At 41.5% G+C, this 16,943-nt stretch overlaps 1 protein-coding gene across 1 annotated transcript; it reads left to right on the top strand.

The window, feature by feature from the left end:
- Positions 1-484: 484 nt before the first annotated feature.
- Smu1 (SMU1 DNA replication regulator and spliceosomal factor) lies at positions 485-16,456 on the top strand. Its single transcript, XM_048420426.3, has 12 exons — positions 485-633; positions 2,581-2,791; positions 3,140-3,292; positions 4,205-4,315; positions 5,798-5,926; positions 8,328-8,447; positions 9,599-9,715; positions 10,697-10,824; positions 11,291-11,417; positions 13,743-13,910; positions 14,955-15,107; positions 15,848-16,456. The coding sequence occupies exons 1-12, from the start codon at positions 608-610 to the stop codon at positions 15,944-15,946; spliced, it is 1,542 nt and encodes a 513-aa protein (XP_048276383.1). The 5' UTR covers positions 485-607; the 3' UTR covers positions 15,947-16,456.
- The last annotated feature ends 487 nt before the right edge of the window (positions 16,457-16,943 follow it).

The raw sequence follows: 16,943 nt of genomic DNA on the forward strand, positions 1-16,943 counted from the left end.
GAGGTGGAGGGAGGAGGATCTCTGTGACCGCACACTAATCCTGAGCAGTGATAGGCTGGGACAAGAAGGCGTGGTTCTGGGTTTCGGAACAGATAAACTATATAAAGAGACTCCGCGTTTATGTTTTTGTTTTTTTGGTTTTTCGAGACAGGGTTTCTCTGTAGCTTTGGAGCCTGTCCTGGAACTAGCTCTTGTAGACCAGGCTGGCCTCGAACTCACAGAGACCTGCCTGCCTCTGCTTCCCGAGTGCTGGGATTTAAAGGCGTGCGCCACCATCGCCCGGCTACTCGCGTTTATGTTAACGTGCAGTCGCCACCGAGCCAGAAGAGGACGAGCAGCGCGAGTTTGTGGCTCCCCGGGATCGAAGTCAGGACGTCAGGATCGGAGGCAGCCACCTTTTTTTTTTTTCTGAGCCGTCTCCGCGGCTTCAGAGAGACTTCTAACACGCTAGGCCCTGCCCCTCACGCACTGCGCCACCTCTGCGTTTCCCCGTTGCCCTGAGCCCGTAGCCGACCGGAAGTGACGGTGGGAGGCCGCCGGAAGTGTCGGGAAGTGTTGTGCGACCGAGTCTGTACTGAGACGGGCCTTGACCCGGAGCGATACCGCTATGTCGCTCGAAATCGAGTCTTCCGAGTGAGTACGGCTGTGGCTCGTCCCCACGTTGAGGGCGTGGGGTGGAGGGGCTCGAGAGGACGTCCGAGGGGGCTGCGCGCCGGGGGCTTGCGGCCTCGGTGTGCCCACGGTGAGAGCAGCTCTGTGGCGGGCAGCCCGGAGCCCGGCGGCCCGCTGCGGGGCTGGAGAGGCTCACCGAGCAGACCTGATCACTGTGCTTGCTCTGCTCGCCCAGCCCTCACTCAGTGCTGTCCCTGTGCCCCCAGTCCCCCAGGCTGCCCGTGAGGCAGCTTTTCCTCCTAGTCCCAGCGCTAGTTACCAGAAAGGCTCGGTTGCTTCTGTTTGCGCAAACCCCAGGTGGCGCCGAGTTTTGGTTAGCAGCTTGCAGGGTTGAGAGCCGCTGTGTGGACCGAGAGACAGAATTTGAGCTTTGGGTCAGAAGGATGATGCTTAGCGAAGACGGGGCGGCGAGGGGCCAGGCAGGGGTGGAGTTAGTGATGGAAGAGTCTTTCGTGGACTTCTCCAGGACTCCTCCCTCTGCCTTTGCTGGCTAACAGGTAAAATGTAAATTAAGCAGACGTTTGTGTTCAGAGGGCGAGGGAGGTAGATGTGTCCTGAAGGCCTGCAGAAGGGGGAGGCTTATTAAATCGACTGAGGCGGAGACCCGCTGTGGATTTTTTAAAACTGGAAACCGGGCGTGGAGTGCGCACATCCTGTAATCTTAACACTGAAGAGGAGGGTAAGAAGGCCTTGTCATTTTTTTTAAACGAACCAACCAAGATTCCCTACATTAATTTAGATGTCTCTCTCTCTCTCTCTCTCTCTCTCTCTCTCTCTCTCTCTCTCCATCCCTCTCTCCCTCTCTCTCTCCCCCTCTCTCTTCATTCCTTTATTCATTTGCTTATTTATTTATCTGGCTTGTCATTTTTTAAATGGACCGAAATTTCCTACAGCAGTGTAGGAATAATGAATGGCGCTTCATTTTTAAAAAATGGGCCAGATTTGCTAAAGCAATATAGATGATTCTTTCTATCTATCTATCTATCTCTGTCTAATGATTTATTCTGTTTATTTGGCTTATCATATTTTAAATGGACCAAGATTTTGTACAGCAGTGTAGATTACTTAATCCATGTATCTATTCAATAATTTAATCTATTTACTTATTTATTTGATTCCTCATTTTTAAAAAAATTACCAAGATTTCCTATGGCAATGTAGATTCAGTCTATTCACCCATCCATATCTATCTAATGATTGAATCTAAATTCATTCATTCACTTATTTGGCTTATAATTTTTTAAATGAAACAAGATTTCCTACAGCGATGTAGATGATCTTATTTATTAATAATTATATTTATTTATTTATTTATTTATTTATTTATTTACTTGGCTTGTCATTTTTTTAAAAAATGGACCAAGATTTTCTATAGCAATGTAGATGACTATATCTATCATATCTATTTGTCTTGTCTTTTAAAAAAAATAGACTAAGATTTCCTACAGCAATGTAGATGATTTAATCCATTATTCAGTTAATTAGTTTGGCTTGCCATTTTTTTAAATGACCAAGATTTTTAATAGCAATATAGATGATTCAATCTATTTATTGATTTGATTGATTGATTCGCCAATCTATTTATTTAATTTATCTGGCTTTAAAATTTTTAATTTGGATCAAAGATGTGCGCCCTCACCCCTCCAGATGTTTTAAAAAAGACATCATTGACTATTGTAGGTTTAAAGTGTCTCACACAGATGTCCAGTAAATCCAGCTTTCTTTCTGAGTGAGAAACATTGGGCAGGCAATTTCCCCTCTCTGAACCCCAGTTTTCGTATCTTTAGCTGGAAGTTTGGAACCTTGATTCTGTGATTGTTTACAATAATTAAATGGAAAGTGGGTAGTGAAAGGACTAATTGGTGGCTGGAGCTCTCTGAGCTGATGGCTTTCTTTGTTTTCTCTCAGTGTGATTCGTCTCATCATGCAGTACTTGAAGGAGAACAGTTTGTATCGGGCATTGGCCACCCTACAGGAGGAGACCACTGTCTCTCTCAATACTGTGGACAGCATTGAAAGCTTCGTGGCTGACATTAATAGCGGCCATTGGGATACTGTTTTACAGGCTATACAGTCTCTGAAATTGCCAGACAAAACCCTTATTGATCTCTATGAACAGGTAAGAGTGAAGTGATGTTCCTGAGCTTTGTGGGTTGGTCCTTAATGGAGAGTATCAGTGAGCCTTCCTTCCAGAGCCCAAGGGATATAACTGGCTGTAATCCACATTGTCAAGACTCAACAGTGTATTTTTTTTTTCTTCCTTGGAAGATTCAACATTTAATCCCAGCACTTGAGGCAGAGGCAGGTGGGTGTCTGTGAGTTCCAGGACAACCTAGTCTACCGAGTGAGTTCCAGAATAGTCAGGGCTACACAGAGAAACCCTGTCTTGGGGAGAGGGTTGGGATGAAGACGAAAAAGACTGATGAAGAGGATGTGCTGAAAAATGAATTTTTTTCCTGTTGTCCAGGTTGTTCTGGAACTGATAGAACTTCGTGAATTGGGTGCTGCCAGGTCCCTTCTGAGACAGACAGATCCCATGATTATGTTGAAGCAAACACAGCCAGAGCGCTATATTCATCTGGAAAACCTCTTAGCCAGGTCTTACTTTGATCCTCGTGAGGTAAGGATATGGTAATGAAAACATAATTTCACAGTTGTTAACTGTGAAAATTAAATAATGTGGCCTTGCAAAATTGCTTTTTAATTTTTGTTTGTGTATGTTTGGATGGGTATCTGTAGAGGTCAGAGAACCACTTAAAGGAGTGGGTTCTTTTCTTCTGCTGTGGGATTCAAACTCATGTCATCATGGTTGGTGGCAAACACCTTTTTCCCACAGTGCGATCTCATCCACCAGTGAGATGTATAAATACATAATTTTACACATATATATATACACACACAAACGCAGTTTCTTTCCCCCATAAACTTTCACTAGACAGCTTCCAAAATAAAAGGAAGAAGAATGCAATAGGAAGTCGGTAATAGAAAGATTTCTGAAGAATATCAGTCTTCGACCCTGCAAATATTTCAGAAATTAGAATCCTACTTCTATTTTGACTTACCTGGCCTCTTCAGAAATAACAGTACAGATTGACTGATATAGCTCTCTTCCATACTTCCGAAATGCAAGAGTGCAGAATTGCAAAGTTTCTTTTAAACACTAAATTGATTTAGTTCATCACCTATTTAACTGGTATTTTATTGTTTTCCTCTGAGAATGTCTTATTTCCTTTGCTTTTGAAAAAATTTAATTTTTATTTAAAATGTGTGTTTGTGTACGTATGTGTTTGTACATAAGTGTGCATGTGTGCTTGTGTGTCCAATCCTCAGGAGGCCAGATGTATTGAATTTCCCCCCCTGAAACTGGAGTTATAGGGAGTTGTGAGCTGCTCAGTGTGGGTACTGGGAATTGTTTTTTTTTTTTTTTTTTTGGCAAGAGTAGTACATGCTCTTAACTGCTAAGCTTTAAATATATATATTCATGCCTTTCTTTTCCTTGGAAATGATACCAACTCTTTTTTTTTTTTTTAAGGCCTATCCAGATGGAAGCAGCAAAGAGAAAAGGAGAGCAGCGATTGCCCAGGCGTTAGCTGGAGAAGTCAGTGTGGTGCCGCCATCTCGTCTCATGGCATTGCTGGGACAGGTAAATGACTACCTTGTAGGACTGAAATTACCCTGAGCTAAGGAAATTACACAGCCTGGGAATAGAGCCTACCTTCAAGGCTGACTGCTCAGAAGCTGTTCCGAGCCACCTTTCTTCTTTCCCTGGATCGGCAATGTAGACAAATCATTCAGGACGTAATCTCTAGCCTCATTTAGAATTGTGTTGGGATGTGCTAGGGAACTTGGAATAATGTTAATGCTCCGTAGAATCCATACTCTTTGAGCTCCGTGGGCTTGTCAAGCTGGGGCTGTAGCTCGGTTTTTGCTCCTGTGCTTGAGATTTTAGATTTGCTCCCAACCAAAACCAACAGTGAGACTTTATATTCTGACACATAAAAATACATAATGTATTTATGATATTACTGTGAGGATTTATGTGTGTGTGTGTGTGCACAAATCCTAGCACCTGGGCGATGCAGGCAACTTAGGGAGGAAAGGAATTATTTCATTATAGACTTCACCAGCATCTAGGGAAGCCAGGGTAAGCTCAAAGCAGAGACCTAGGAGTAGGAACTGAAGCAGAAATCAGTTAATTATGCTGCTTACTATCTTACTCGTCTTACTTTCCTATACAACCAAGAGTGCTCCTCACAATGGACTGGGCCTTTACATCATTATTAACCAAGAAAGTGCCCTGATAGATCTGCCCACAGGGCAGTCTGGTGGAGGCAATTTCTAACTTGAAGTTCTGTCTTCCCAGATGATTGGTTTGTGTGTCAAGTTGGCAAAAACTATCCATTGGGAATGCAAAGTTTTCCTGTTTAGAGATGTTCAGGGTAGCATTCGTTAGATAAGGTGTTGAAGCCGGGCGATGGTGGCGTACACCTTTAATCCCAGCACTTGGGAGGCAGAGGCAGGTGGATCTCTGTGAGTTCGAGGCTCCAAAGCTACAGAGAAACTGTCTCAAAAAAAAAAAAAAAAAAAAGATAGGGTGTTGAAAGCAGTGCAAATGTTCACTAATATATTGAATAGGTAAACCGAAACACCCAGTAAATAGTGTATTGACAACCATTAAACCTGATAGCTTTGCAATTCCTAATACATATAAGCATGCATAGGTATGGTATGTCATAGTATGATGTGATACTAGATGAAAATAGAATATAAACTTAGTATATAGTATAATTACTAATATAGTAATTAAACACATCATGAGAGGAAAATAACTAGGAGGAAATATTGTACATTATTGTTATTAGTGGCTGGGTTTGAGTCTTGGAACTCTGGGAAATTTCTGCTTTAACAATTTTTGTTCATAATAAAGGAAAATAGGTGTGAGATATAGTTTTTGTCTGTCAGAGTCTTTCATGAAAAGTCCATGTTGTGTGACACACTGAACAGGAGATTGTTTGGACAGTCGGAAATGCGGAGACTGGAGAGCGTTTTCTGGCCTCGTTCTTTGAGTAGCAGTGATGGCTCTTCACTGTCACTCAGCAGATTGCTGTGCTGTCTTTTTCCACAGGCGTTGAAGTGGCAGCAGCACCAGGGCTTGCTTCCTCCTGGTATGACCATAGATTTGTTTCGAGGCAAAGCAGCTGTCAAAGATGTGGAAGAAGAAAAGTTTCCCACACAGCTGAGCAGGCATATTAAGGTAGGCTCTGATAAACACAGCTGGTAATTAGTTGAGTACTGGTCATGTGCAGAGCCAGGAGGCCCTGTTGTCAGGAGCTGGGATACCAGGGAGAAGGGCTTGACAGTACTCAGGGTTCTCTGGGTGTCCTTTGGGGTACTGCTGGAACCTGGCAGTGGCACATGTCAGTTGTAGATACATATTTGACATCCAGCCCATAATCCTATATTTGAGAAAATGGTTTAATTTGGTACCATATAAATTTTCCATATTTATGTCCTATTAAATATTTGTGCTTAGTCTGCCATGGCAAAGGGTCAGCCATGGATTGTAAAGCTGACTTGTGATGTTAAGGAGAATAATTTTGCCTTATGACTTAGATGTGTGAGTGCATGCCAAGGATTAGATATAGAACCTTAACATACCTCTGAGCTAAGCCTTGAGACCTTGATTGTACTGGGAAACTGTTTCAGGAAAAGGAACAAATAGTTCAGCTCCCAGAACTAAAGGTGTGTGCTTAGTGCCTTAGCTTCTCTGTAGTTTTGTGCTCTGATTGCATTAATGGATTTTAAAATGCTGCGTATTCATGGTGTTAAGGAAATGGCTCAGTGGATAAAATGCTTGCTGTGCAAAAATTCCCAGTGCCCACATAAAATTGAGCATGTTAGCATGCATATGTAAGCCCAGTGCTGGGGCGGAGGGAGGCAGGTATTGGGAGCTTGCTAGCAAGCTATTCTAGCAGAATATGGGGTGATTCAGGTCTAGTGAGAGACTCTGTCCTGAAAAATAAGGTGGAGAGAGGTAGAATATGATTCCTTGACCTCTAATCTTCAGATGAGCATGCATGGGTGAATGCATATGCATGAACATGTGCATACGTGCATATACTGTACTGCAAATATGCACACACAGATGTGCCTATTCCTTAACTCTGACTTTGGTTCAGTGGTTTGTATTTGTCTTTTCTACACTGTGTGTTCTAATTTGCATGTGATACTATTTTTGATTAGTACCTTTATTTGCCTTGATCGAAGACTTTATTCAGTTAGAGATCATTCTGTTGGTGCCACTGGGCTAGAAGTTTTCTGGAATGAATATTTTGCATTAGAGCTAGACAGTGGGGTGGTTGTGGCACAGGCTTTTAATCCCAACACTCAGGATATGGAGGTAGGTTCTCAGAGTTCCAGGCCAGCTTGATCTGTAAGTTCAAGGACAGCCAGGGTTACACAGAGAAACCCTGTCTTGAAAAATAAGTAAGTAAATAAAGTGGTGATGATGTACCCCAGTAATGCCTGCAGGCCAAAGCAGGAAGACTCAAGTTGAAAGCCTGCCTCATCCCTAGACGCAGTGGCCTGGAGATAGTTTGGTAGAGCCTAGTATGTGTGGACCCTGGGTCAGTATCCCAGCACTAAAAAAGGAAAATCAACATTATTATCTGCCTGCTGTCCTTTGGTTTCCCTGACATTGGAGCATAGTCAGTTCAAATGCTAGGAAGGCACTTAGCAAGCAAATAACTTGTTCAATAATTAGTCCTAGTTTTTTTTTTTCCCTAAAGGTAGGTAGATAGATTAATTTATTTAACGTATGAGCGTTTTGTGTACATGTTTTTCTGTGTACTACACGTGTGCTTGGTGCCTGTAGAGGCCAGAAGAGGGCATCGGGTCCCTTAGAACTGTAGTTACAGATGGTTCTGAAGTGCTATGTGGGTTCTGGGAGTGGAATCCAGGTCTTATGCAAGATCATCAGTGCTCTTAACCGCTGAGCCATCTCTCCAGCCCTTAGTCCTAGTTTTGTAGCCACATATTATCACTGATTCAATAAAGGTTGTGAAATAATGATGAAAATTTTATTTACAACACTCTTATTTTGAAAATGAGTCCCCTCTTCCATCCAGATACACAACAGAAGCATTAAACCATGTTAACTTGGAATGGAAAGGCCTTCTAATTTCTGATTCTGGCAGAAAGTTACAGCTTGTGCTAACTGAATTATTTGTTTTACATCTCATGCTAAAAAAAACTTTCCCCCATATACCACCACACACTATATGTGTGATGATATGTGCCTGTAATCCCAGTACTTAAAGGGTTACTGCAGAAGGAAGATCTCAGATTAGAGGATGGGATCTCAGTGGGCTACATTGAGTTCTTGGCCATCTTAAGGGCCACATAAGTGAAATCATCTTTGAAAGGATAAAACCTTGTGTTTTTTCCCATTAACTAATTTTATTAAAACATTTAAATAGAAAACTAGTCAGAGAAAGCATCTACCAGGGTCCATGTGTAGAAATGCCTTCCAATACTTCACAATATGGGCCATCTGGGATTATATGCAAGGGCTGGGTTTCTTAAAAGGCTAAAATGGAAATCGTTTAAAGGCCCTTAGATAACAATTTATGTGTTCTTTGTTTCACTTGAAACAGTTTGGTCAGAAATCGCACGTGGAGTGTGCTCGGTTCTCTCCAGATGGTCAATATCTGGTCACTGGATCTGTTGATGGATTTATTGAAGTGTGGAACTTCACTACAGGAAAAATCAGGAAGGTAAAGTATTAAAAATGCATTAACTTTTAAAGGAAGAATTGCTGATTTTCAGTTAATTTTGTCTTTGTGAGTTACATGATTGAGGAAGGGTCTTTATGAATGATGTATTTTTATAGTTTAAAAGCTCATTTTAAGTTGAGTTTCTATTAAATAGGAGAAACCTTTGTTATCTTTTCATGAGTTTTTAGAAAAATTGAAAACGTTTTGTTTGGAGTGAGTTACGTGTCTGTAATATTCAGAAAGGGCCATGAGATCTTCAGGGGAAGTGTGCAGCTCTTACCCGCATCCTTGAGCCCATCAGAGCTCTTCCTTGTTCGATCCAAGGCTGCCCATTCCTTAGCTTTAAAGGGATGTTCTGTGTGTGTGTGTTAGCAGTTACTTTTGTGTCCTTTTAATAATGTTACACAGATGACAACATACATGCCACGTACTGTATTATGCCCTCGATTTCCTCTTTGTAGTGTTTGAAATAATTGTTGAATTACATTGCAGTGCAAGGAATGACGCATGGTCTATGTATAGTCTCTTAGAGATTGTTGCCAGTCTCACCTGATTTTAGTACTAATTGTATTTTTTATGAGTGAAATTTATATGTAAATAACCACCGTATTTTTCTGTTCTGTGAAGTCTATGCAGGTACAGATGGACATATGTATGTGTTTGTGTGAGACCAGAGGAAACCTTGGGTGTTGTTAGTCAAGTGTTGTCCTCCTTGTTTTTGACATAGGATCTCTTAGTGGCGGGGAACTCCTCAAATAGGCTAGTTTGGATGCTCAGCGAGGTCCAGACTTAGCTCTGTTCTCCTAGCTGTGGACTAACAAATGGATACCATGATTTTTCCCCAATATGTGTTCAGGGGTTTGAATTTAGGTCCTCATGCTTCTAAGACAGTAACTTCCCAGCCCCTTTGTCAACATTTTCTTATTTATTTCTTTTTTGAAGTGAGGACTTTCTATTTTAAGAAATCAAAATATGCATTGCAGGTGCTGGGGAAATGGCTCAGTGGTGAAAGCACTTGTCGTGCACACATGAGAACCAGAGTTCAGGGCCCAGAACTCTTGCTTTCCTTGAATTTCTAGGGTTCTGGGTGGGGCCACTGGGGCACTGGTTTGATTTTGTGTTATTTTAATAACTGTTAATCATCACTTCAGGATCTTAAGTACCAGGCCCAGGATAACTTCATGATGATGGATGATGCTGTCCTCTGCATGTGTTTCAGCCGAGATACTGAAATGTTAGCAACTGGGGCCCAAGATGGAAAGATTAAGGTATGGAATGCTTAGATTTAGACATTTAAAAATTTTTTAATGGTGTGATACACATGACATTTACTACCAAAATAACTCCTATATATTGAGCATCAATTTGATGTTAATCCCTTTCTCGTTTTCAGTTTTACTAACAATCCTGTCTGGGATGGTCCATTAACATATTTGCAGTCACATAGCTGGTAAATTACAGACCTGGCACTTCAGTTCAAATATGTTCATGTCTGTCTTGGTTGTAGGGCAATATATATAATGTACTGCAGGTTAATATTTCCTTCCTTCCTTCTTTCTTTCTTTTTCTCTTTATCTGTCTGTCTGTCTATCTATCTATCTATCTATCTATCTATCTATCTATCTATCTATCTATCTATCTATCGGGGTTGGTATTGGCTGTGACTTGTTTTTAGTTGCTGATAATGCAACTGGGAGGTAAAATAAAGAAATAATTCTTGCTTAATAGACTTGGCTACTATTTTTTTTTTGCTACTATTTTTTGTCTTGTCTTCTTTTGTGATGTTGAACTCGGGGCCTTGTGAATGTTAGACACTCTTTTTTTTTTTAATGTTAGACACTCTTACCACTGGGTTGTGTTTTATTTGTTTTATATGTTTGAGTGTTTTGTCTTCATATGTATATGTGTGCCCCACTTGTGTGCCTGGTGCCTTAAGGTCAGAAGGCGGCATCAGATTCCCGTGGAACTGGACGTACAGGTAGTTCTGCGTCACCCTGTAGGTGTTGGGGATTGAAACTGGGTCCTCTACAAAAGTAAAAAGTGCCCTTAACTACTGAGCCATCTCTGCAGTTCACTGTCTTGAATCTTTATTTTAGAAAAGTTTCAAAAGATTCCATATTATTGTACTTCTGCAGTAGACATGCCAGATTGGACTGCAGGCATGCATCTTTGCTGCTGTCTTGATGTGTTTGTGCTGCATTGTCAGCTGTCCCTGCCAACACTTTATTCACCTTTTTATCTTCTTAAAGGTGTGGAAGATTCAGAGTGGACAGTGTTTAAGAAGATTTGAAAGGGCACATAGTAAAGGTGTCACCTGTCTAAGCTTTTCAAAGGATAGCAGTCAGATCCTCAGTGCATCTTTTGACCAAACAATAAGGTAAGAGGAATCCCGGAGCTGCCCTTATGACAATTTTTTATCAAAAATAAGGCCCCAGAGGGAGAAGTTATTAGTGAGTCTTCATGCATTTCCAGGATGGGGTGATATGGAGAACAAGGCTATGTGAGGCCGCATCTTCTCAGGTTCAGGTGGCACATAACTTTTTTATGCAGAACTATTTGAGAGGGTGAAATAACAGTGTTTCATTTTTCTCGGTGTGTGGTCTGTGATGCTGGGTGTGGAAGTAGAAGCTTGGACTCCCAGCCCTTGGAAGGCAGAGACTGATGGACTGCGAATTCTAGGGCTGCTTGAACTCCCTAGTGAAACTCTGGTTTTAAAAAGCAAAAATGTGGTTTATACTGTGTACATTTCATCATTTAATATTGTAATACTTCTGTAATGCATCTAAAATGCATTCAGTGATTTGCTTCCACATAACATAATGAATATTCTTTTTATTTGATAGAATTCATGGTTTAAAATCTGGAAAAACACTGAAGGAATTTCGAGGCCATTCCTCCTTTGTTAACGAGGCAACATTTACACAGGATGGACATTACATTATCAGTGCATCTTCTGATGGCACTGTGAAGGTAAAGTATCCCACTGACTCCTGGGATGTCCTCTTCACTGTTGCTCCTTAAGAAGGTAGCATTGGTGAGTCAGAGACAGGCATGCTGTGGGTGTTCCCTGTTTGTTGGTCTATATCATACACACTCTCAACCTCACACTCAGACAACCCAAGCTTTGTCATATGTAGAAACGTAAGTGATCCTTCATCCATAGATACACAGAGTAGTTCAGCCTGTCTTCCTATGAATATTAGCCACTACTTGTAATCAGATTTAGAAATGTTTCAATGATCAAATGCTCTTTTTGTGTTTCTTCCCAAATTAAGTCTTTCCTTATATCTGAAGAGGAGTGAGGGAGAGAAAGCATAGAAATACGAGCCTCCCAGCAGTTGGGAGACCAAGGCAGGAAGACTTCTACAAGTTCAGTCCAGCCTGGACTGTATAAAAAGGATCTTGTCTTAAAAAAAGAGTGGCTGGAGAGAGAGCTCAATAGGTAGAAGTGCTTGCTGCTCCTGCAGAGAACTCCATTTAGTTCCCAGCACTTACATGGTAGCTCATAGCCATCTGTAACTCCACTTTCAGTTGCTTCAATACCCTAGTCTCTGTGTGTACTGTGCTTATGGTGCACATCTGTCCATGCAGGCAAACATTTGTATCCATAAATAAAAGTAAATAAACTCAACTTTCAAATAATCCTTTCCCAACATATCTCAACTGAAAGTATTGAGTCTTTATTCAGTACCTTTAAAGATTTAGTTATTTCAGGAGCTGGGGAAATGACTCAGTAGTTCGTAGTTGCTCTTCCAGAAACCAAGTTTGATCCTTTGTGTTAGACAGCTTACAGTTGCCTGCATCTCCAGTTCCAGAGGTATTATTGATTGATTGTTTTATTGTTTTTCGAGACAGGGTTTCTCTGTGTATCCTTGGCTGTCCTGGAACTCGCACTGTAGACCAGGCTGGCCTCGAACTCACAGAGATCCACCTGCCCCTGCCTCCCAAGTGCTGGGATTAGAGGTGTGAACCACCACACCCATCCTAAATAAAAAATTTAAAGGACCTTATTTCATGGAAAAGTTGAGAAACTCCAGTAGAAATTGATTGCTGAAATGTTTTTCTTAGGCAGCTGAACTCCAAAAGATTGTGGCAGGTAACCATATTTACCTTGAACATCTAGTGGGGCAAGTATTTCTCCCTACAGATGTTTAGAAGACATTTGTATTGTACAGAGCTGTTAGTCACAGAGGAAAAGCATTGGGAGCGTGCTGTAGAGGCTCTTCACCTCTTTAGTGAGGGGTATCTGAACAGTGCCATGCAACCCTTTTTTGTCTCTTCTCTAAGCTCTCTGACTAAACTCTTTCAGTTCATAAGCCTAGACAAGGTAAGAACTGAGAAGTAGTACAGGTGGCTGAGTGGCTTCTGCCTTTTGGGTTCTCATGTATGTGCCAATGCTGTGATCTTTTTGACCATATTCACCTCAGCCTCACCAAATCAGAGTTTTCAAAACAGGGTGCTAAACTGACGTCTCTTCTGGTGTTAATGCCTTTTGAGCATTTTTGTTTGTGTTTGTACATGTAGATGTGTACATGTTTCCTTGTGTACCTTGAGGCCAGAGCTACCATTTAGTTGCTGGGAATTGAACTCGGGACCTCTAAAAGAGCATCAGTGTGAGGCTTCCCTCCATGGAGCTCTGCCCCCCCTCTTTTTTTTTGGGAGGAGGGGTTCTAGAATGCACCACCTTGCACTAGGATTCAAAGATCTAGATGATTAGCTGTCCAGAGCCCCAAGGCTTGTCCTGAGTCTTTCCAGTGCTGCGATTGCTGGCACCCAGCTTTTATGTGGTAGCTGGAACTCAAACTTTAAGTCCTCAAAATAAAGTGACTAGCAGGGACTTTTCTGAGCCATGTCCTCAGTCCCTGGATTATTCTCCCCTTCCTTCTTTCCCAGGCTATCCTAGAATATTATACTCTTTCTCAAACTAGGGATCCTTTTGCCTCATCCTCCTGATGCTTGAAATTACAGGTCTCATGACTGATATTTTGTTTAGTTTGAGACAGGATCTTGCTAAACAGTAGCCCAGGCTGACCTTGAACCCTCCCCTTCATGAGTGCTGGGATTAAAGGTATGTGCCAGTGTGCTGGCCTCTTGCTGTTTATGAAGATAGCATGATCCTGAAAAATGATTTTTATTATTTAGCTTGTGGTTTTCCTCACTAAATCAGAGGAATGCTTACTATACATGTGGCAGTATTGGTTATTTGATTTTCTTAAACCTAATTGTTAATTTTTAAGTCTTAACACTTTAGAAATTCTCATAATTTAAGTGTTATGTTTTATATTTTTGTGGTAGATCTGGAACATGAAGACCACGGAATGTTCAAATACCTTTAAATCATTGGGCAGTACTGCAGGGACAGATATTACCGTCAATAGCGTGATTCTGCTTCCTAAAAACCCAGAGCACTTTGTTGTATGCAACCGATCAAACACAGTGGTCATCATGAACATGCAGGGGCAGGTGAGTACTCAGAGGGTGCTTCTGTACTGGACTTGATTCTGGTCCGTACTGTGGTCAAACAAGGGTCACTGTTTCTAAGCTATATAAGCTGTATTTATTTATAGATACACATGCAGAAGCACATCCTTTCTCTCTGAGACAGTATCCTGCTGTGTAGCCTGGGTTACCCTCAAACTCAATGATCCTCCTGTCTCAGACTTCTGAGTGTTGGGATTATAGTACACTACCATCCCCAGCCAGCTCTGGTCTGTCCTTTAGCTTTTAGAACTGACCTGAAGATTTTTCCTTTTAGGGAGGTGCAGTGCGGTGTGGGTCGCTTTCTTGGGATATCTAACTACCACAGGCGAACATGGGATGCTAATAGAAAGAAAACAGCAGTGTCTCACTGTGTAGCCTAGGCTGGCCTTGAATACTGAATCCTCCTTCCTCAGTCTCCCAAGTGCTGGAACTGCAGGTGATCACTCAGGGTGAATTTAAAGTTGTATATCATAAAGGAGAATCGTAGTGTTCCTTCCTGGGTGGAGGATGGGCATTGCGTCTGGTGAGAGTGGACTGGTAGCATTGAAACTGAGGTGTATTGATTTAGAAGATGGCTGTTTGTGAGATGAACATGGGCAATAAAGTAACTGAAGGTCGGGGCTGGTGACTTGGGTGCAAAATTCAAAATTTCTGACTGCTACTTAACTGTAGTTTACCTTTTGAATATTTTCAGGCAGGAAGATGTAACATACAATGAATATCTGACAATAGTAACCAAAGTGCAAAATAACAGTGTAAAAAAATGTCAGTTTTTAAAATTTTGTTTTCTGGGTGTGTGACACATGTCTTTAATCCCAGCACTTGGGAAGTTAGAGGCAGAAGGATCAGAAATTCAGTCAACCTTGTCTGCAGAGCAAGCTTGAGACCAGCCTGGCTACATGGCCCTATCTGCAGACATGAAGTCCTCATTAAATGTAAGGTCGGTGGTGTTTAGACTGCTGCCCCTGCCTGCAGTTGCCCTGCTACAAGTCTGGTATTTGCTTTTGTTTTGGGTGCGGTGTCTAGATTGTCAGAAGCTTCAGTTCTGGTAAGAGAGAAGGTGGTGACTTCGTTTGCTGTGCCCTCTCTCCCCGTGGGGAGTGGATCTACTGTGTTGGGGAGGACTTCGTGCTCTACTGCTTCAGCACAGTCACCGGCAAGCTGGAGAGAACTCTGACGGTGAGTTAAAGACCGCATAAGGGTATCCATGGGCGTCCATGTCCTCTCCAGTGCCAGCCTTCTTCAGGCAGGCTGCCCTCAGTATGAACTTCCTTAGAAAACATGCAATGGGGGAGTTTACCAATAAATGTGATTGTATCATATATTAGAAATCAGGTGTATTGTAGAACAGTTTGGCTTCAGAGGAAGGGTAACAGTACAGAAAGCAGAGAAGGAACAGCTTGCTAGCTAGGCCTGACTTTCCGGGGCCGAGGGGGTTGGAGAGACAAACTTTCTTCATTCCTTTTGGAGGTAACTACTTGGATATTATCCTTCCAGTTTGATTGCTTTTGACATTTTCAGCTTTATGCTACTGAAAATTTCAATATATTGAAGATATTATGAGGAGTAATTTTTTTCCCCTTATCTTTCCAAGACAGTTTTTCTGTATAGTCCTGGCTGTCCTGAACTCACAGAGATCCTCCAGCCTCTGCCTCCTGAGTGTGGCATGTGCCACTGCTCAGTTGCTATATAATACATGGTCCCCAAATTTTAGTGATTTAACAAAATAAAAGCTTTTTTTCTGATTATGTCACAATGATTACATCACAATTTGGTGTGGATTGGAGAGCCCTCTTTAAGCAGTGCCATTTAGAATATATGACCTCTCAGGGTCTCTTTTTCTCCCCAGCCATCTCTCAAGGCCTCTTGAGAGTGCTTTAAGTAAGACCTGTGTACCCTGACTGCTTTCCATGTTCTAGGTTCATGAGAAGGATGTGATTGGAATTGCACACCACCCGCATCAGAACCTGATTGCTACCTACAGTGAAGATGGACTCCTGAAGCTCTGGAAACCCTGAGTCCTCTTAAGTGCAGCCAGGGAACATGCACTTAAGTGGAGGCGTGCTCATGTGTTACTTTTACTTTTCATATCTGCCTTTGTAAACAAAGATGCTCTCTGAATAAGTCAAGAATAATTGTGCGAAAATTCATGTTTAAATAGAAGTTATCATTTAATTTTCTTTATTTTATTTTGCTGAGACGTGGGTTTCTCTGTAATCCTTGGCTGTCCTGAAACACTCTGTAGACCAGGGTGGCCTTGAACTCAGAGATCTGCCTACTTCTCAAGTGTTTAGATTAAAGGTATGAACCCCCACCCCTTTTGCTAGCTTGCTTTTAGAGCATTTTAAAGGGGAATCATTAACTGGGGAATTCATTTAATGTTTTCATTAATCTCTACCAAAAGACTTTAAATACTGTTAATTAAAATGTGTCCTAGCATAGAATGTGTAAATAAGTCACTGTGCCATATTCAGCAGCTGTGGGGTTTTTTTAAAAAAAGATTTTAATAAACTTAATACCTTTCTGAAGACTTTACCATAAGTGTTAATAGGGAGAAAGAGAATCATTCTTGAACCTTAAGTCTGTTATTCAGTTCCTGGGATAGTTTAAGACTAACATGAAAAAGGCCTGGTGACACAGTCACATTCCGCTGTCAACCTTCTGAGCTTTGCCCTTTGTGTTCAGGCTTGCTTCAATGTAGCGCTCATGTTCCAGTTGGAACTAGTTACAGGGTGGTTTATGGGATTTTTGAAGTTTAGACATCATCCTGTTTTGGAGGATGATTTGGCACTGATAATGTACTGTTGTGAAGAAAAATTAGAAAAGGACTGGAGATTTAATGTGTATACTTATTAGCTGAAGAAAAACATTTCAGTCAACAAAACTCTTGAAAATGGGTTCCACATTAATGTCCTTTCAATTTCAACCAACAATGTAGAGAACATTTATAATGTATGCTAAGCTGCTTAAGAAAGTGAGACCTTCTAGGCTTTTATTGATAAAGTCATTACCAAG

This window comes from Myodes glareolus, chromosome 16, assembly GCF_982192425.1.
Source record: "Myodes glareolus chromosome 16, mMyoGla1.1, whole genome shotgun sequence".
Classification (NCBI taxonomy): Eukaryota; Metazoa; Chordata; class Mammalia; order Rodentia; family Cricetidae; genus Myodes; species Myodes glareolus.